The 20,129-nt window shown below is 42.4% G+C and overlaps 1 protein-coding gene across 6 annotated transcripts in view; it reads left to right on the top strand.

Annotated features, from left to right (window-relative positions):
* Window positions 1-20,129, top strand: part of SRGAP2 (SLIT-ROBO Rho GTPase activating protein 2) — a 320,834-nt gene that overhangs the window by 288,297 nt on the left and 12,408 nt on the right. For all 6 annotated transcript variants that reach the window (XM_053245714.1, XM_053245710.1, XM_053245711.1 and 3 more), the window contains 3 exons: window positions 1,147-1,226; window positions 6,108-6,288; window positions 7,566-7,712. In XM_053245714.1, coding sequence (XP_053101689.1) covers window positions 1,147-1,226; window positions 6,108-6,288; window positions 7,566-7,712 — 408 coding nt within the window. The remainder of the gene's footprint in view (window positions 1-1,146; window positions 1,227-6,107; window positions 6,289-7,565; window positions 7,713-20,129) is intronic.

Raw genomic sequence — 20,129 nt, 5'->3', positions numbered from 1 at the left:
ATAGCTTTTTTACACCTATCACAGCAGCAAGCAGCCTTGTTTGATCTCATATGGGACAGCAGAATGTCATATATGGAGTTACCCCAATTTCTTAGGATTTAAAGACAACCAAGCATTTCATTGGCAAGGGAGTTTTTAAAAAGAGTTTCTTGTGATCAGATTTGTAAAGCCTTATTTTGAAGCAAGTGTATAAAAATAAATTTTTGGTGGGGAGTGGGATGTTTAATGTTCATTTTAGCAATTTGTGAAGCTACTTTCAAGAAGTTGGGGTATTTTAGTCCATTAAAAGACAATATGTAAATGATTTATATATGAACTGCTGTTGTAAGCACAAAGCAAAATAAAATAGTAATGATTATAAGGGGAAACATGTTGAGAGAGAACCATTTTCTCATATTTTGCTATTTAAGCCGTTTCGAGAACTTTGTCGCTAAAAAAGCAGCATATAAATATTTTAATGGTTGGGGGGACACCCCCCACATACACACACAGAGACCAGATTAGAGCAATAAGCAGTTTAGTGTTACATAAGGCAGGAACAGAAATATCCATTCTGCATAGCATTTTTTCTTCTCTCTTATTCTTTTTAAGTTTTAATACTTTTGAACTAATTTCCTCACAAGAAGGCATACTGTTGGCATTTGAGTTTAAAAAATTTAAAACTCTCACACACGGGGTGCGACTTCTCTCACATGTACGTACAAACACACACACACACACATACACACACACACATGGTTCATAGTAGGGGAAGAGAAACATAGTGGCTTAAGCAAGAACAAATCACACACGAACAAACCAAACACATGAGGGTTCATTTTAAAAAAAGTCTTTTACTTTCCTTCTCTAAGGGAAACATCAGGCCCAACAGCCAGCTCTCTGCAATTACCTTCAAGTGGGAGAAGGAGGAAGACTCCAGGAGAACCAATAAGGCTGGATACAGCAGGACTAGAAGTTAACCCTTTTTTACTCTCTGCTACTGCCTATCTCCATGAGATTCAACCCAAATTCACAGGGGGTGCAACTGCACCCTTGTACCCTCCCTGGATCCACCCCGATGTTGCCCACCATTTTTGTGTGACATTGTTTAGAAAGCAGGAAGCCATCGCACAAATGTAATCCTCTCTATATTTTCTCTTCTAATAGTGAAAGCCCGCATGGGGAGTCAACTTCCACAGAAGATACTGCTCAGGATATGACCACAGAACACCATACAAGTGATGATGGTAAGCACTGCCTAATGGCTGTTTCAAAGTTGAGCCAAGCTAACAAGGCAAACCTTTGTAAGTTGATACCATTCTTTTCCTTTGTCCTACATTTCTGTGTATCAGTTTGGGTACGTAGGCCTCTAGCCTTTCGATAGCATTTTGCAATAAGCAGCTTGCATACATTCTCAGGTGCAAATATTCTTTCTCTTGGTGCATAAGCTGCTGACTGTCTGCTGGGTATTCATTCCCATTGAGATAGCAAAACTATCAACATGCTGCAGTTCCTTAGATGGCCCAGTGGCATTCATGTTAGCATTAGGTAGCCTGCTTTGGCTAGAATATGAGTTCCCTTAGATGAGGGTCCAGCAATGATGTGGGATGCAATATGGAGGAGGCATTTTGGAAGAAATATATTAACCACATTTCCCTACTTTTTTATTATTCACTAGTGTTTTCAGGCCCGTTGTGATAACGGGCGCTAGTAGGGGAGAGTCTCCCCCCCCGCCCCACTTCCTCTGGCCTTCCCCCCCCACACACACGCCCTCCCAGCTGGCCGAGACTTCCTTACCCGAAGCAGCCCGCGACAGTCGGGCGATCTAAAATCCATTTTTTGCGAAGAAGAGAGGAGCTCCCGAACAGAGCTCCTCTCTGTGCTAAGCCAATGCCCAAACTGCTGCTATGGACGCAAAGGACGCAATAGGCGTCCTTTGCGTCCATAGCAGCAGTTTGGGCATTGGCTTAGCACAGAGAGGAGCTCTGTTCGGGAACTCCTCTCTTCTTCGCAAAAAATGGATTTTAGATCGCCCGACTGTCGCGGGCTGCTTCGGGTAAGGAAGTCTCGGCCAGCTGGGAGGGTGGTTGGCGGCCATGGCGGCGGCGGCGGAGGCATTCTTCTGGGCCATTTTGGCCCTTAATCATTTGGGGGGGGAGCGGGGAAGGAGTATTTGGGCAGCTGGGAGGGCGGGAGAGTGGGCGGTGGCGGCGGCCAGGCGGACTCTGGGGGCGCCGCTGCCGGTCCGGTACGCCCCCGCCTCACATTCCCGGCCGGTCTCCCCGGCCGGGCAAGGGCCCCAAGGACTCGCAGCCGCCTGGCTGCGGCAGCGCCAGGCCTCGGCGGCGGCACCACCACCACCTCGGCCGGCTTCCCCCGCCGCCTCCTCCCCCCGCCTGGCTTCGGCGGCGCGGCTCCGCCGCTGCCTTGACTGCACCGCGTCCTCTGGCCGAGGCGGCGGCTTTGCCGCCGCCTCGGGCAGTCTCCCCCTTCCCCGCATTCCCGGCTTCTTTGGGGCAGCCGCTTCTGGCTGCCCAAGATGGCCACCGGGTGCCGGCCATCGTGTCTCCCTTGCCCTGTTCTGCGCATGCGCTCCGCGCATGCGCAGAACAGGCCAGGGAGGCACGGACACACGCTTGGTGTCCGTCCGGACGGACACCAAGCGTTTTATTAGAGAGGATTCATTCATTCATTCATTCGATTTCTATACCTCCCTTCCAAAAATGGCACAGGGCAGTTTACACAGAGAAATAATACATAAATAAGATGGATCCCTGTCCCCAAAGGGCTCACAATATAAAAAGAAACATAAGAGGTACTGTGCTGGGGTGGATAGGGCCAGTTTTTCTATTTTAGATTGTGAATCTTTGAGACTGGGAACTCTACTTTAAATATTATAATAGGGTTGCCTTCCCAGTGTTTCTGGAATACGATTTTATGTCACTGAGAGGTCAAAATGGCTTCATTGGCTGGGCATTTGACTTGACTTGGTGGAGCAATGGTTGGCTTCTCACATTTTGCACAGTCTGTTAGAGGTAACTCTAAAGATCTTTGTACCCAAGTATGCTGGCAAAGCACAGCTCATATAGAACTATTTCACTTGGCATTCTTAAGTCCCAAAAGGTGCTAAACACAAGTGGAGGCAAGGTAGGAAAGCTGTTATGGCCTGTAAATATAAACCAACTTACTTCAGCTCTAGTCTTGACATCAGCAAGTGACCAGTTAGTTTGCTGCTTCTGATCATGTGTACTTGGGCCAGTCAGACAAGTATCATCGAAATCAGCCCATGTTGAATATCTCATTCTGAATTATTTGAGCCAAAATTTATTCACATAGATCAATATGTAGAATTCTCATAAATATGTCTGCCCATAAGCTCGTTGAATGAATTGCTGAGCAAGATAGATTTAAGCTGCTTTCCTTTGTTAGTTAGAACTACAAAATGATTATGCTGATAATCCCTAAAATATTCCATCAGGGTAGCAGAATTGAGATTTGTTTCGTGAGGCTGTGATCTCTGAAGTTCTCTTATAGGTTCATTTGCTTGAGCTGTCTGGATAACTACACCAGATCACTTCATGTATTAGGTATGCACCTCTGGCATGAGACACTTTGCTCCTGGTTTCTTTTTATAGTACTCTCTCACTCACACCATTCTAAATGCAATTGGTAGGACTTTTTGGCATGGGTTTACCTTGATGTGCTTATGGGCTCTGTCTTGGACCAGACAATTGGACTAGATGGTTTTTAAAACATTATTCCTCAACTGTACAGTTTCATTGTTATGTCAAGTGCTAGTGACAGTCCAGAAGGGGCAATAATTGCAGTGAAGCTGAGCATTTAATGAGTACTAATTAACAGACTATGGGAAACACCTATATCGGGCAGCAGCAATATAGGAAGATGCTGAAAGGCATCTTCTCATACTGTGTGGGAGATGGCAATGGTAAACCCCTCCTGTATTCTACCAAAGAAAACCACATGGTTCTGTGGTTGCCAGCACTCAATGGCGCAACTTTAATCAACAGATAATGATAAACTGGTTGCTCTTGTATGTGTATGTGCATGTGCATGTATGTGTATGTGTATATATATCTACACAGAAGCTACTTCTGATCTTTATATCCAGCTGTCTTTGAGTACAAGCCCTATAGTGCAGACTTGCTAGGTGTTGGAATTCAATGTCCATTGCCTGGCTGAAGTAAAAAATGGAATATTGGAAGTTAAGAAACCTGAGTGTTCTATTGGTTCAGGTATAGTGATCAGTTGCTAAATGATATACTGTATACAGTTCCCTTGCCTGTAATATAGTGCTGAAATGGGGCACATTTTTAAAAAGAAAAAAAGAAATGCATTCATTGGTGCCAGAAATGTAAGGAGCCAGAGTAGTAAACCCCATAGTCCAAGGAGTTTGAACTGAAAAACAGCCATCTGAGCTATAATAAATAAATAAATGGATGATTTGTCTTGCTGGGTAAGCAACTTGATAGTTAGTGTAAGTTGATCTCGAACCCTCTCTCGACAAACAACTCTGAAAAGGGTAGTTTAGAAAAATCTTTGTCTCTGTCACTGGAAAATCCATTACTGAAGTTTCCACCCAGCAGATGTGCTTGCTTGGCCTTTTCCCAGTCTCTCTGCTTGTAGCCTTGGAGGTAAAACTCAATTCTGTTGAGTCAGCGCATTGGTCTATCTAGCTCAATATTGTCTACACAGACTAGTAGTGGCAGTTGCAGGCAGGAGTCTCTCCCAGTCCTCTCTAAAGATGCCAGACTTGGGACCTTCTTCATGCAGATGCTCTTCCCAACATGGCCCCATCCCCTAAGGGGAATATTTTGTGTGATCAACAGTGTTATAAAATCCAGCATATATACGGGGAGAGAATTGTCAAGGACATTTAACACAGACACTTTGAACTTCAGAAGAGGAAACTTCTCTAAAATGAGGAGTTTGGTGAAAAGCAAAGCAAGAGGGAAAATCAAGAGTCTCTTTGCTCTAAAATGCATGGAGTTTATGTAAAACCACAGTAATAGAAGCCTAGTTAGAATGTATACCAAAAAGGAGGAAAGATACCACCAAGTCCAGGAGGATTCCAGCATGGCTAAGAAGTAAAGTCATGGAAGCTATAAAGAGGAAGAAGAATTCCCTCAGAAATTGGAAGGTCTGCCCAAATGAAGAGAACAGAAAGGAGCACAAACTCTGGCAAAAGAATTATAAGGAGACAATAAGGGAGGTGAAAGAGAATTTAAGGAACATTTAGCTTAAAAACATCAAAGGGAATAACAAAAACGTCTTTAAATACATCAGAAGCAGGAAACCTGCCAGGGAGGTGGCTTGTCCATTAGATGAAGTGAGAGTGAAAGAGATTATTAAGGAGGATAAAGAGATTGCAGATAAGCTAAACAAGTCTGTAATGTCTGTGCTGGACAAATGGATGGAAAGCATTCTCAAAGGTAATATTGTTAAGCATATAGAAGAACAAGCCCTGCTGAAGGAGAACCAGCATGGCGTCTGCAAAGGTAAATCTTGCCTCACCAACCTTTTCGAGTTCTTTGAGAGTGTCACAAGGCATGTGGATAAAAGTGATCCAGTTGACATAGTATACCTGAATTTTCAAAAAGCTTTCGACAAAGTTCCTCATTAAAGACTCCCCCAAATGGTGGGGGAACTGGGCCCCTATTTTATAGTGATTAAAGAGGGGGAAGTCTTTCCCACTCTTCCAGAAATATACAGCTCTGGGATCCAGTGAAAAAGAAGTCAGCATATCTCTGATGTGACACTGGTCTTAGGCCAATCCAGGGTTGAGGTTTTCCCTCCAAACTGGAGGTTCCTCCTCCTTAATGGATCTGAACTTATATGTCTAAAGGTAGGTCCAAGGTCTGGTTTGAGCTAGTCACCTGTTGTGAAAAAGGGTTTAGGATGGCCCTGTCCCTTCAGTGACAAAAGCAAGAATTGTCCTCATTCAGTAACAAAAGGGAAGAATCTCTGCCACTCAGAGCACTCAGGGTGGAGTGGAATTATCAGGCATTCTTGAGCTAAGATGGAGATCTGCATTTTGTCACAGGGTTGAACTGTGTAAGCCTTCTATACATATGAGCTTTCAACTAAAACTGCATTTCTTTTTCTTGTAGAATGTGAACCCATCGAAGCAATAGCCAAATTTGACTACAGTGGCCGAACAGCACGTGAACTATCCTTTAAAAAGGGGGCTTCTCTCCTGCTTTATCACCGGGCCTCTGATGACTGGTGGGAGGGCCGTCATAACGGAATTGATGGTCTGATCCCCCATCAATACATCGTTGTTCAGGACACGTATGTTAATTCTTAATAATATTGTGGAAAAACTGGGTTCAGTTTAACATAACTTGTGCAAAAGAGGATGGCTTGAAATATCTACTATGCCTTAGGATACTGTGAATCTTAATTGTTCTATGTCAATAAAATGTCTATCCCCTGTCTATCCCCTGGATAGAGCACCTTAACTTTACAATCTGCTGTTTGGCTGCTCTAAAGATCTCAGTATCTCACATGGCCTTTGAGACTGAGCATTAAACATAAAAACAGCCCCACTGGATCATCTAGTCCATCATCCTGCATCTAGTCCATCTAAGCCCATCTACTCCAGCATCCTGTCTCTCACAGTCACCCACCAGATGCCTGTGGGAAGCCCAAAGGCAAGAGATGAAGGCATGCCTTCTCTCCTGCTCCCCCTACAACTGATATGCAAGGGTATCGTGTATCTGAGGCTGGAAGTGGACTATAACCCTAGGACTAGTAGCCATTGATAGACCTGTCCTCCATGAATTTGTCTCAGCCCCTCTTAAAGCCATCAAGGCTGGTGGCCACCACCACATCCTGTGGCAGAGAATTCCACCAATTAATTATGTGCTGTATGAAAAAGTACTTCCTTTTGTTGGTCCTAAAGAGAGCCAGCGTGGTGTAGTGGTTAGAGTGCTGGACTAGGACCGGGGAGACCCGAGTTCAAATCTCCATTCAGCCATGAAAACTAGCTGGGTGACTCTGGGCCAGTCACTTCTGTCTCAGCCTAACCTACTTCACAGGGGTGTTGTTGTGAGGAGAAACCTAAGTATGTAGTACACCGCTCTGTGCTCCTTGGAGGAAGAGCGGGATATAAAATGTAAAAAATTAAAATAAAATAAATAAATTTCCTGGGATGGATCAGTTTCATGGGATGACCCCTGGTTCTAGTGTTATGAGAGAGGGAGAGAAATTTCTCTCTATCCACTGACTTTACACCATGCATAATTTTATAGACCTCTGTCATGTCTCCCCTTAGTCTTCCTTTTTCTGAACTAAAAAGCCCCAGGTGTTGTAACCTTACCTCCTAAGGGAGGTGCTCTAAGTCTCTGATCATCTCGGTTGTCCTCTTCTGCACCTTTCCCAGTTCTACAATGTCCCCTTTGAGATGCAGGCTGAGCATTGAGACCTTGAGGTTGAGCACTGAGGCCCTTGAGGCTGATCATTACAACATTGGATGTTTTCATGCAGACCAAAAATTGCTCCTTGGTGATGAAATAACGTCTTGAGGATGTTAATACAGGTTTGAAGTTGTGACTTTTCTTTCCTAGTGAGGATGGCATATCTGAAAGATCAAGCCCAAAATCTGAAATAGAAATAAATTCTGAGCCACCTGAAGAAAAGGTAACAGCTAGAACCAGTTCCAACTGCCCAACTGGGAGCCATGTTGCAGACATTTATCTTGCAAATATCAATAAGTAAGAGTCAACATCTACTTTTCTATTCTGCATGAAATATTGTGTACTGCTCAGAGAGAGAAATGTGTCTGTTAAGGATTTAACATAAGCATAGGCGGATTACAGGAGAGGCAGTGGAGGCAGCTGCCTATGGCGGCAAAAGTCCCCCAAGCAGCATTTTTTGAAATAAATAAATATATTTTTAACATTGTGTTCAGGGACAGGGAGTGGGATGCCAGCAGCAGCCAGGAGGCTGTGATGTACTTGGCCGTGAGAAACCTACCAGTCACCGACTCAGCTGTTATGTAGGTAGCCAGCATTGCTTCTCACTCCCGCTGCCACTCCGCACTGACTGGCCAATGAAAAGTAAGCCGTACCCTGCAACCGGCATAGATCTGGGGGCTGGTTGCTAGGATACCGTGTTCCCCTCCCACAAAAGGGGGGTGGGTTGGAAGGCAAGGTAGCCTGAAGAGTCACTTATACACAGACCAAGACAGCTGGAAGAGCTTGGTCTTTCCTCTTCCCACTGCCAAGCACTCCTTCAGGCTTGCCCCTAACGAACAGTCAACTCTTGTTAACAGTTATTAAAACAAGGCATGCTAATCTTTTGTGCGTCTGACGGTGTTTTGTTGTGAGTGAAAAGCTGGCACCATAGAGCTCTTTCAGATCTGTAGGTCAAAAACATCGAGATTGGAAGAAGGGGTTGCTGGCTAAATAGGTAGAATCTTTTCTTTTCTTTTCTTTTCTTTTCTTTTCTTTTCTTTTCTTTTCTTTTCTTTTCTTTGGTGAGCAGGATTGTCTGCAAAGTATGGGTCACACTTAAAAACCTTTCTGAATTATCTTTAACTCTACTTTTCAACTCTTTGCCCAGTTTTAACCAATATCCCGTCTTTGCTTTGTCACAACTTCCTCTGCCTAACGTACTTTATGAGTGGCCCCCGGGAAAAGAGGAGTCCCCCTCCCCACCCCTTGTGTGTGCTGGAGTGAGCTACTTTACAAACTGTGTGGCGTGTGATCTGGTCAGATTGGACTTTGGAAAATGCCTTTGCAGAGACACTCCGGCTGGTACTTTCCCAAAGGGGAGGGAAGGGGGAGGGCAGGACAGTTGAGTGCACTTTATAGCTTCACTGACTCCAGCAAATCCAGTGAATCCAGTGAATCCAGCAGCAGGGATCACTTGTTACTTGCCAAAGCCATCCAAAACACAAAAACAAAACAAACTGTGGGTTGCTAAAGATCAAAATCTTCATTCTTTTTCTTAGCAATATAAATGCAACTAATAAAGCAGCGGCCCACAGCATGCTTACGAATGAGTTCTGTTGAAACTCAAGAGAAGTAAATTAGTTCTGGGGCTGTGGAGAGAGAGGAAAAGTGCAATGAGGATGGCCAGGAGGGAGGAGGCGAGGATCAAAGCTTCAGCCAGCGGCCACAGTGGTGGGACTGTGGGAGCTCAGCAGACTGGCTGCTTCTGGTGCCTCGGCCTGTCGGCCTCATGCCAGCCTGCTGCAGCAAACAGCTGCCTGGCGGCTGCTCCTCAACAGACGGGCAGCGGGCTGGTGGCAACCAGGAGTGTGTGAGGCTGCTGCTGCCTGCTGGCCAAGCATGGCCAGCCAAGGCTTCTCAGTGCCTGAGAGCAGCTGGAGGATTTGCTTGGTTACACCATCATGCCTCCAAAGCGAGAAGTAGTGCGTGCATGAATGTGGGGAATGCTCATGCAAAGGAAGAGGACAGAGAATGACAGTGGCATACAGTAAGAGCAGCTTCCCCACAGACTGCATGGAACGCCTGCTGGGCAGGGTCGGGATAGGAACCTGAAGTGGAAGTTGTGCATGTCTCACTCTTGTCTTCTATGTCTTTAGTCCTCTATAGGAGTTGCAGTTGTTAATTCCATTTATTTAGTTAACGCTTTAGAAGACCGAGCAGCCGGCACCTCTCCTGGTCTCGCAAGGCAGGCAGGATCCAATGCAGCATCCAGTCTGCCCCGCTGCTCTTGGTTTCTTCTGGGTGCAGAAGACATATTCGCTTTGCTTGCTGCTGTGAAGAGATGAGGAATGGGATTGGTTTGGGGGGGGGTGTTTCTACAGGCGGCAAAAGGGTTAATCCACCCCTGAATATAAGTGGAGGATATTATTTTTCTCAGCTGCTGGGTGAAGACATCTCATGTGGGTTATCCTCCCTGCATGCTCCAGAGGGCAGGACAAATCAATCAGGCAGAGCCTTTAAGAGGAGGGAGAGAATAGTCCCTCCCAGTTCAGTTTGTCCTGTGAGTGCTCCAAGAAAGGTCATTTGTAGCCAGCTTCTAGCTTACTCTCCATTCTTTTGCAGCCCCTTTTTCCTCCTACATTTTCCTGCTGCCTTCCTTCTAGCCTTTCTTTCTCTCCTCCTTAATCTCCCTTTCCCTCCGCTTCTGTCCTCTTCCTCCCTCCCTCCTCATGGAGCCTCAGAGGACTGGTGTTTTGCATGTGCTGCTGCCCAAGGGAAAAAAGTACCAACAGCACGGTAAGCTCCTCCACGCTGCTGTCGTTCATGCTGCGGCTTCAGGCGGGGGGACCCAATTCAGGTCCCTACATGAGGAAGCAGTCCTATTCCTCTCTTGGGCAGGGAAACATGTTGTGTCCCTCCATAATGAGCTCACCACATCAACAGCTCCCTGAATACCCATGTGGACTGGCTGAGCAAGCAAGAGCTCCACCCGGCAGAATGGAGACTCAACCCCCAGGTGTTTCAAATGATTACATCTCACCTGGGTTGACCAAGCATAGACCTCTTTGCATCTCAGACCAGTGCCCAGCTCCTGAGGTTCTTCTCTCAGTTCCCGTGCACCCAGGCGGAGGCAGTAGATGCCATGTCAAAGGCCTGGCTGCAGGAGCTCCTGTACACCTTTCCTCCGGTGCCGCTTCTCAGCTGCTTCCTATGTCACATACAACTGCTTCAAACTTGTGGCTCCCTTCTGGCCACAATGACCCTGGTTCCCAGCAATACTCCACCTCACCAAAACATGTCCGTGCTTTCTATTCGTCCCACCAGACCTCCTCACTCAGTGTCCCATAGTTCATCACGACATGGCCTGGTTCAAGCTTGCCGCATGGTGACTGAGCACAACATCCTAAAACACCACGGATATGCTCCCAGGGTCATGGACTTGCACCCAGGAGGACCTCAACCAACCAGATATATCAGACCACCTGGAGGGCTTTCCTCCATTGGTGTCATTGAGGCAAGTTTTCCCCAGAAAGCTGCAGTATCCCTCAACTTCTCCTTTTCCTACAGGACAGCCTAGATTAGGGCCTTAGGGTCAATACCATCAAGCGCCACGCAGCCGCCTTAGTCAACCTGCTAGTACCGACCCAAGGGAAGAGCGTTCAATCTCATCCTCACCTCAAGCAGTTTCTTAGAGGATAAATGTTGTCTTCTCTTCCAGTGGTCCACAGATTCCCATCATGGGAACTCCACAAGGTTCTCCGAGTTCTACATGCACCTCCTTTTGAGCCTATAAAGTCTTACATATCCTTTCCTCGAAACTCATTTTTCTCAGTGCCATCACATCTGCAAAGAGGATTTCTGAGCTGAGAGTGCGTCCTCTAATCCTAGATTTTGCATCTTCTCTCAGGATTCTGTCCGCCTGATCCATGACCCATCTTTTCTACCTAAGGTTGCATCAGTTTTCCACCATTCCCTAGACATGGTCCTGCCATTATTCTGCCCCAGGTTGATCGCCACCAAGGAAAAACAGTAGCACACTCTTGATGTTCTCCATTGCCTAAAGATTTACCTTTCCAGAACAGCATCCTTCAGGTCTACTGAAGCCCTCTTCATTTCCTTCCGTCCTTCTACCATGGGCCGGCAAGTGTCATCAGCAACTCTGGCTCGCTGGATCAAGGCCTGCATCACCCTGGCATATGAGGTCCAGCACCTTCCCACACCCTTGAAGAAAACTGCTCACTCAACCCATTCCGCAGCCACTTCGGCGGCTTTCTCTCCCCTGAATGAGATCTGCAGAGCAGACACGTGGACCTCCACATTCACAAGACATTATAAGCTTGGACCTCTTCAACTCAGCCCAGGCCACATTTGGTAGACGCGCTTTACAGCAGGTCCTTCCACCCCAGTAGCCGGGGGATGCTCCCACCCAGAGTCTCTTAGCTGTGGCATGTCCCACGTGAGATGTCCTCACCCAGCAGCCAAGAAATGAGCATTGGTCACTCACTGTGAAGATTTATTTTGGCTGCTGGTGTTGAGGACATCTCTATCCACCTTTGGGCATCTGTGGCTACTGGTAAGTGTGGATGCCATAATCACAAACTACACCATTAAAGTGTCCCCTATGTGTCACTGAAATTGTACCAAATTGGTCCAAATCAGGTAAGCAGTTCACAAATTAGCCCACTTCTAGCTCAAATGTTCACCTGTCCACCATATTGAATTGGGGTGGTTGACATCATCACAAACTATGCCACTGAGGTATCCCAATGTGTCCCTACAACTGTACTAAATTTGGTCCAAATTGGTTCCTGCTTGAGCCTCAAACATTCACTCGTATGCCCACTTGAATTGGGGTGGATACCATTGTCATAAACTACGCCATTGAGTTGTCCCCTATGTGTCCCTACAACTGTAGCAAATTTGGTCTATATCAGGCAGTTCATAAGTTAGCCCACTTGTGCTTCAAATGTTCATGCGTTGGCCATCTTGAATTGGGGTGGATGACATCATCACAAACTATGCCATTGAGGTATCCCTGTGTGTCACTACAACTGTACCAAATTTGGTCCAAATCGATCCAGGCATTGCAGAGTTTTTAGGGGGACATGGACACATACACACAGAGCTGGTGATCTCACCAGCTTACTTCACTTAACCAAAGTAGGCTTAAAAAGCAACAAAACATAGGAAAGATCAACAGGAAAATGCCAGGCAAAACAAGAAGTTACTTAAAAGGCTATTAAAAACTGTCAGGAAGAAAACCAGCCATGTCTTCTGTGAGTGTGAATTGCATAGAGTGGAGGCTGCCATTAAAAAGGCCCTCTTTTTCGTGGCCAGCAGCTGTACCTCACAAAGATATAAGGGATCCTCTCTACAAGTTCTCAGAGGGCAAACAGTAGGAGAAATTAAGCCTTCCTGGCCCCAAACCATAAGGTCTAAACCAGCATCTGGACACATGCAGAAATAGACTGAGTTGTATGGCGGCGGCACAGCAGTTACAGAATACGTTTGTTGCTTGTGTAGTCGTGGAGTTTTGGTGGATCAGACCGAAGATCCATCCAGCCTTGTTCTGTTCCCAAAAGCGGCAAGCCAAATGCCTCCCGGAAGAAGCCCAGAATAGAACTGTGGGGACTTTTTTCTGAAAGGCCAATCTGTCTGCCTGTTTGGGGGCATAGACTGTCATTTCTTGGGCTGCTTTGCCTCCCTTTTAGGGCCTAAATGTGAGGATGAAGATGCGTGATAGAAAGGGAGATAAATTGCTATTATCTCTCCCTGAAAATGGTCTTAACCAGAACTACATGTCGTACTCTGGGCATTCCGCCAATTGCTGCTGGCATAGAGCTTCTGAGAAGACAGAAAAAGAATAAACAGGCTTCTATTACTGATTTTTTGCCCCTGTAAAGAACCTTATGATTCTATTTTGAGGGATACAGAAGAGACTGAGACTGTTACTGAGACTCAGATTGTTATCAATAGATCACTTGGTCCTTCTTGTTTATTTTTTTCTGGATATTCAAGAACCTCAAGATAAACAATTAAATTTGGTCCAAGAGATTGCTTATGTCGATGCAGCAAATTCTGTGCCATCATTTTTCGACCTATTTGATTTAGGGAGTAATGCTGAAATTGATGAGAGTCAAGTTTCTCCTGCTTCTGCTACTGGGCTTTCTTTGCATGATCCACAAGACCAGTGGTTTCTTTTTACTGTTGAAATACAAATTAAACAACATGAGCAAATTAACAATCTTGCTTCCACCTGGTCCACAGAAATCCCTCTTATAAGAGCTTTTTTGGAGAAGTTCAAGAATCTTTTGAATACGCTCACAGAAGTAGTTTTCTAGCTCCCTATCATTAAAGGCAAGGCTTTAGCAAATGACAATCACCCTTCATCTAATTCGAATATACCTTTGACTTCTACACAGCCAGATAAGAAGAAATCAATATGACCTGTTATACATTCTCCTAAACGGAGGGAAAAGTTCTTAACGAAGAAGAAAAATAAAAATATAAAGACTTCTACTTTATCTAGACGTGGGCCTAAAATGAATTTTAACAAGCTTTTTAAGATTTTAGAAGCACAACAAAGCCCTCACATTGTTAATAAGACTAAAGCTGGGAATTGTAAGATGCAGGGGAAGACCTCTACTAAGAATGCAGTATCTTCTGCCCCTGATCAAATCTCTGGAGTTGAAATTTGTTCTGAAAGAATATCTGAGGGTCCTGAGGATCTGGATCTGGATTAGAATGATTGTATAATATATGGAGATGAGACATCTCGGGAGCCTTTTTCTCCAATGATGTTGCCTAGACCTTCTATCTCTGCATTGTTGGAATCATTGAACTCCAGAGACTTAGGAGATAGGAATTTATGTCATTTACAATTGGTCCCTTATAAAGTAGCTTTTATAAATATCCCTAAGCCTAGAGGGTTTTTATCTCAGAGTGATTGTAAGTCGCATTTTATTCAATTAATGAGAACATTTAATTTGACATTTTTTACTTTTCAAAATATTGTTGATGTCCAATATCTGTTTTATAATTATTGCAATGCTCGTGCTATAGTAACTTTTTCTTCTAAGGTAATGGTCTCTAGATTGCTTAGTCATCAATATGTGTTCCAGGGTTGCGAAATGCGAGTAATCAGAGTTTTCCAAGACAGGTATTTAAGGCATATTGATGGATCTCAAGTCCAAGCAATTGAGATTTGACCTACCAAGGCTGTTGACAAACATTTAGATGGTTTCCTTCCTGAAGAGGAAGCATTGATTGCGAGTTTCGGGAAACTCCCAGTTAATGAACAAAGAGAGATTGTAACCAAATTAGCCAGTTTAAAAGATGCTCTTGTTAATAAAAGTTGGGGTTGTGGTAGAACTCTGGTGGGGTCTCACCTTTCAGAGAAATTGCGTATGGGAACAAAAAATTCTATGACCTCACCTTTGTTGCATAATGAGTTGGAATCTGCTTTGCTTTTGACTAAAAATGGCCTTAGTGCATCTGGGGTTTGGCCTAGTACCCTTTCAACTTCAGTTGAGGCCAATTGACTTGAAATGACTAATGAAGGTCTGAGTTTCTTGTCATGGAATCTTGCTGGTTTTAGATCAAAGTTGGTATTAGGAAATTGCCTTTCTTATATTAATAATTTCCATATACTAATGCTACAGGAAACTTGGGCAACTCAAGAATTCCCCTTGGAGAATTATATATATTTTTATTTATTATTATTTATTTATTATTTAACATATTTGTATACTGCCCAAAACTCACATCTCTGGGCGGTTTACAACAAAATAAAAACAGAAAGTAAAACATTAGTTAAAAACACAAAAAGAAATTTAAAACACAGCAATTTTAATTTTTTTAATTTCAAATGGCATAAAATTTTCTCCCCCCTCCCCATATTCCCCCTTGTTATCCATTTGTAATCATTCTAAATTTCCAGCTTTAGACTCACCCTCTCGATTATTTGGTGTCTTTGGAGGTATTGCAAATAGATTAAAGGATTTTTATTATTTGGATAAGCCAATTGATTTAGAACCAATTTGGGAGAAGTTTATGAATAAGCATTACTCTTGATTAAATTTTCTTCAGTTTCAGTCCTTCATTTTACATCCTGATATAGCTAAACAGGCTAATAGGAATTTGACTATGTTTGAGGAATTAATATTAAAGGCTTCAGAAGTTTCTAAGGGATTTATTTCTAGATTATATGAGATTCTAATAATGCAAACATCTGATCCATTAATTGGCCTTAAGTTGGCCTGGGAAAATGACCTACAACAAACTATTAATGACTCACAATGGAATAGAATACTGAAATGGAAGCCGGCGTTTTCTACCTCTTCCCGAATTAGACAGGATTTTTAAAAGCTCTTTCACAGGTAGTAGTTGACCCCTTCTAGATTATCTCACATTAATAAGAGTTTGTCCCCGCTATGCTGGAACGGCTGTGGAAACAGGGGAACATACTTCCATTTATGGTGGTCCTGTCCCAGTAGTTTCTGCTTTTGGACAAAGGTATTTTTAGAAATGGGTAAAATTACACAGCAGAGGTTAGATATGAGACCAGAGCTGGTTCTATTAAATGTATTTTCAGGAACTAATTTGGCATTATTGTCTAAGGAGCTTATAGTTTTCATGTTAACTATAAGACTCAGAGGTGGGCCTTCTCTGTAGCTGCTCCCAGGCTGTGGAATGCACTGCCAGCAGAAATTCACAATCCCAATTCCTTACTGACCTTCAAGAGAGCCCTTAAAACCCATCTGTTTGGCTTGGCCTTTCAGGGTTTTTAATTAGTTTTAATTGTTTTAATGCTAACCTGCTTTTCAGAGTTTTAATTGTTCTGATAGTTTAATTGTTTTTTAAATGTTTTAATTGTTATTTATATTTCTGTTTTAATTGTTATTGGTTTTAATGGTTTCTGTTTTAATTGTAAACCGCCCTGAGCCATTTCGGAAGGGCGGTATAAAAATTGAATAATTAATTAATAATAAACTGCGGCTAGATTATCTATTGCACAATACTGGAAGCATAAAACCATGTCTCTGACATCTTGATATCAGTCTATGTGGCATATTGCCATATCTGAAAAATTGACCCATATTATTCATCTTTGAGCAGGTCAAGCTGATTCTAATGATTTTTTCATGATATGGTCGGATTTTATTCTGTTCACAAATCAAGAAAATTGTAGTCATTCTCCTCCATCTAATTATTTACATATCTGGAAGGATGGTTAATGGATGCCATTATGTATCATTTTTACTATTCATGTTTATGTATTGTCTTATTAATAAATTAAAGAAATCAAACCAAATAATATTTTAAAACAACATTAAAACAATGTTAATTAAAAGCCTGGTTGAGCAGATGCGTCTTTAAAGACCTTTTAAAAGCTGCCAGAGATGGGGAAGCTCTTATTTCACTAGGGAGTGCATTCCAAAGTCTTGGGGCAGCAGTGAAGAAGGCCCGTCCCTGGGAGAGGCTCGGATCCAGAAGCACCGACAGCAGTTAAGGAGAATGCTAAAAGCGGTAGACCAATAGGGGGGTCTAGCTGTTTATATTAAAACATCTATTCAAGCTGAAATTTTAGGCTTCCATCTCTTGATCAACTTGCTATTGCAGTTGTTCTTAAGCTGAAGACAGCTAGTTTATTAATAAGAAATGTATATATTCCTTCTTTATATCAGTTAGAGAGGATTAAGAACATTTGGTCTAAAATGAAGACTTACATTAAGGAATGTAAAAATGTTTCTCCTATGTCTTTTGTAATTATTGCTGGGGATTTTAATGCCAGGATAGGACCTGATGATTTGAAACTTGTTGATAAATACCATCAGTGTCCACCTGATACTGTAGTGAATGCTCCTTTGCTACAACGTTTCTCCAAAGATTAGTTTGTAACTTTCAGGGACTTACTCTTAAGCTGACTTTTGATCTTTTGGATCTTTTTATTCTTAATGGTGCTACAGAAGATGATTATCCAGCGGAATATTCCCATTGGGCAGGTACCAGACCTTCATTGATTGATTATATAGTTATATTTCGATCTTTAATCCCTTTTTAAGCAAAATTTAAAATCAATAACTACCTAGAACGTGACCATCTTCCGGTTACTCTTTATTTGAAAGTGATTGATCAAGATATTATGGGACCTGCTGATATTGATTCAGGGCTATCTAATGCAATTCACCCTAGACAACTTAAATGGACCTCTCAGCTAAATGAATGTGTTGTTAATCACTTAAATACTGAGGTTTGCATTCAATATCATGCTAAGATAATAGATGCTGCAGATAATCATATTTTAATGGGAAATTATAAAAGTTTAATATGCTCTTTTTATTCAGTTTTAACTGTAAATAATTTTTAAAATGCTAAACCTCACACTAGATTTTCTCAGCTGTGGTTTGATCATGAATGTCGCGCAGCAAAAACAGATCTTGTTAGTTCTTATAATTTGTATAGGTCTAATTCTAAGCAGGTCACTCTTCAAGATTTGATTGATTAAGAGGAACTTATAAAATTTTACTTACAAAGAAAAAAAAGGGAGGCTAAAAGGTTAGACTGGCAGCGTCTTATCGTTGCAGCACAGGCTAAAAATATATCTTTGTTTTGGTCTTTGGTAACATCTCATCCTAATTTTAGACCTTCTCCGCCATCCTTCTTCATTTCTGTTGGAGAATGGACCAAATATTTCCATACTTCATATGCTAGAGAGGGATCGACTACAATGCTTCTACGAATAGAACAAGAGTTGGATCCCAATTTATTACCTAAGTGGACCCCAGTAACATGTACAGAGATTGCTTCGATAGTGAGCCAGTTTAAAACTGGTAAGGCTTCTGGTTCAGACAGTTTACCGGTGGAGGCCATCAAGAATAACATGGACTGTTGGTTGCCAATATTAGCCTCTCTGTTCACAGTTATTGATCAGATGGCCTCACCGCCTAACGAATGGGGACTGGCGATTGTTATTCCTATATATAAGAGAGGTCAAAACATTTACCATCTAATTATCATCCTATTAGCCTTCTTAATGTTATTGGTAAAATGTATGCATTCCATTTAATTACCAAATTACAGGATTTGATGGATAAAGAGAAGGTTTTGGCTGACGAACAGGAAGGCTTTAGGGCCAAGCACTCTACTATTGATCATGCTCTAGTTTTACAACGTCTAGCAGAGAAATATTCTAATCTATCCTGTTCCACTCTCTTTGCTGCTTTTGTTGATTTTAAATCAGCTTTAAATTTGATATCCAGAGATAAATTATGGGAAAGGTTGTTTAATTCCTCAATTGATTGACGTTTGTTACTCCTGATTTATAAGCTTCATAAGAACTCATGTTTGAAGGTCCGATGCAGTTCAGCTGGAATCCTTACTAAAAAAAATTCTACTTTTTGAGGAGTAAGACAAGGTTGTATACTTGCTCCAGCTCTTTTCAATTATTATATTAACCCCATTGTTGATTTCATTACAAATTTGTCTTTTCATCCACCTAAATTGGCCAATAAGCAGGTTAATATTCTGCTTTATGCGAATGATGCTGTGATTTTATCTCAGACTCCTATTGGTCTTCATAGAGCGCTCTGTTCTTTGGTTTCTTTTTGCCACGAGTATGCCCTAGAAATTAATTATAGTAAGACCAAAATTATGGCCTTTGCTAAATGTCCAAAGACCTTGAATTGGTCTCTGGTTGGACATAAACTAGAACCAGTAAAGACCTTTAAATATTTAGTTATTTTTCAGGCCTCTACGAAACGTAACATGCATCTGCAATATGTTACCCAAAATGCATGTAAATTGTCATTGGCCATACAATCATATTTCTATCAGGATAGGGCTCAGTTTGTACCAGCAGCCATTAAATTATTTATGGCTAAAGCCTGTTCTCAGTTACTTTATGGATCGCAGTTGAGCCCGTATACTAACTGTGCATCTTTGGAGGTTGTTCAGAAGAAGTTCTTGAGATCTATTCTACCAACTCCTAGATGTGTTCCAAATGCAATACTGAGGTTGCTTAAGGTGGAGATCCGGATGTGGTTCTCCATTTTGAGCTACTGGTTGAAGTTGCTTTTTTTCTCCACAGGCCTTGTCCATTTAATTTTTACTGATAATTTCAAATCTTGCTGGAAGTTGTCAATATCTCGTAGATTATGTTTATATGGCTTTAGTCCAGATGTTTTATTGAAAATGGGATTCTCTCATGCAAGACTGGTACTAAAACAGCAGATCTGTGACATGGAAATACAGACTGATCAGTCTTTAATTCCTAAGGAAGTTTTTTTGGGATCACAACCTTATAATACTAAACCTGTGAATTATTTAGATAAGCTTACAATTGTCAAATATTGCAGGATGTTTACATTGGCCAGATTTAATGTGCTACCTTCAGCTGATCTAGAGGACAGATTTAGAGGAATACCTAAAGAGCAGAGATTATGCCCTTGTGGCTCTGGAGAACAGGAATCAATTTTCTATATTTTACTTCATTTTCCTTTTTACAGGAATTTTCACTTCTGTTACATCTTTCCATTATTGGTTGATCTCCCAGGGCAGCATTTTATCTTATGTTAATTATTTGCTCTCAGATCAGAAGGAGGAAGTAACAACTAAAGTTGCTAAATTTTGTGTGGCAGCTAAGAATGCTAGACAACAGATAGTAAATCAAATTATGTAAATTGGATATATTGATTAGGATGAGATAATATTAGAGCTTTTGAATATAATTTTATG

Source organism: Hemicordylus capensis, chromosome 4, assembly GCF_027244095.1.
Source record: "Hemicordylus capensis ecotype Gifberg chromosome 4, rHemCap1.1.pri, whole genome shotgun sequence".
NCBI classification, from domain to species: Eukaryota; Metazoa; Chordata; class Lepidosauria; order Squamata; family Cordylidae; genus Hemicordylus; species Hemicordylus capensis.
Note: the sequence above shows the minus strand (reverse complement) of the source record. Positions and strands in the feature narration are given on the sequence as shown.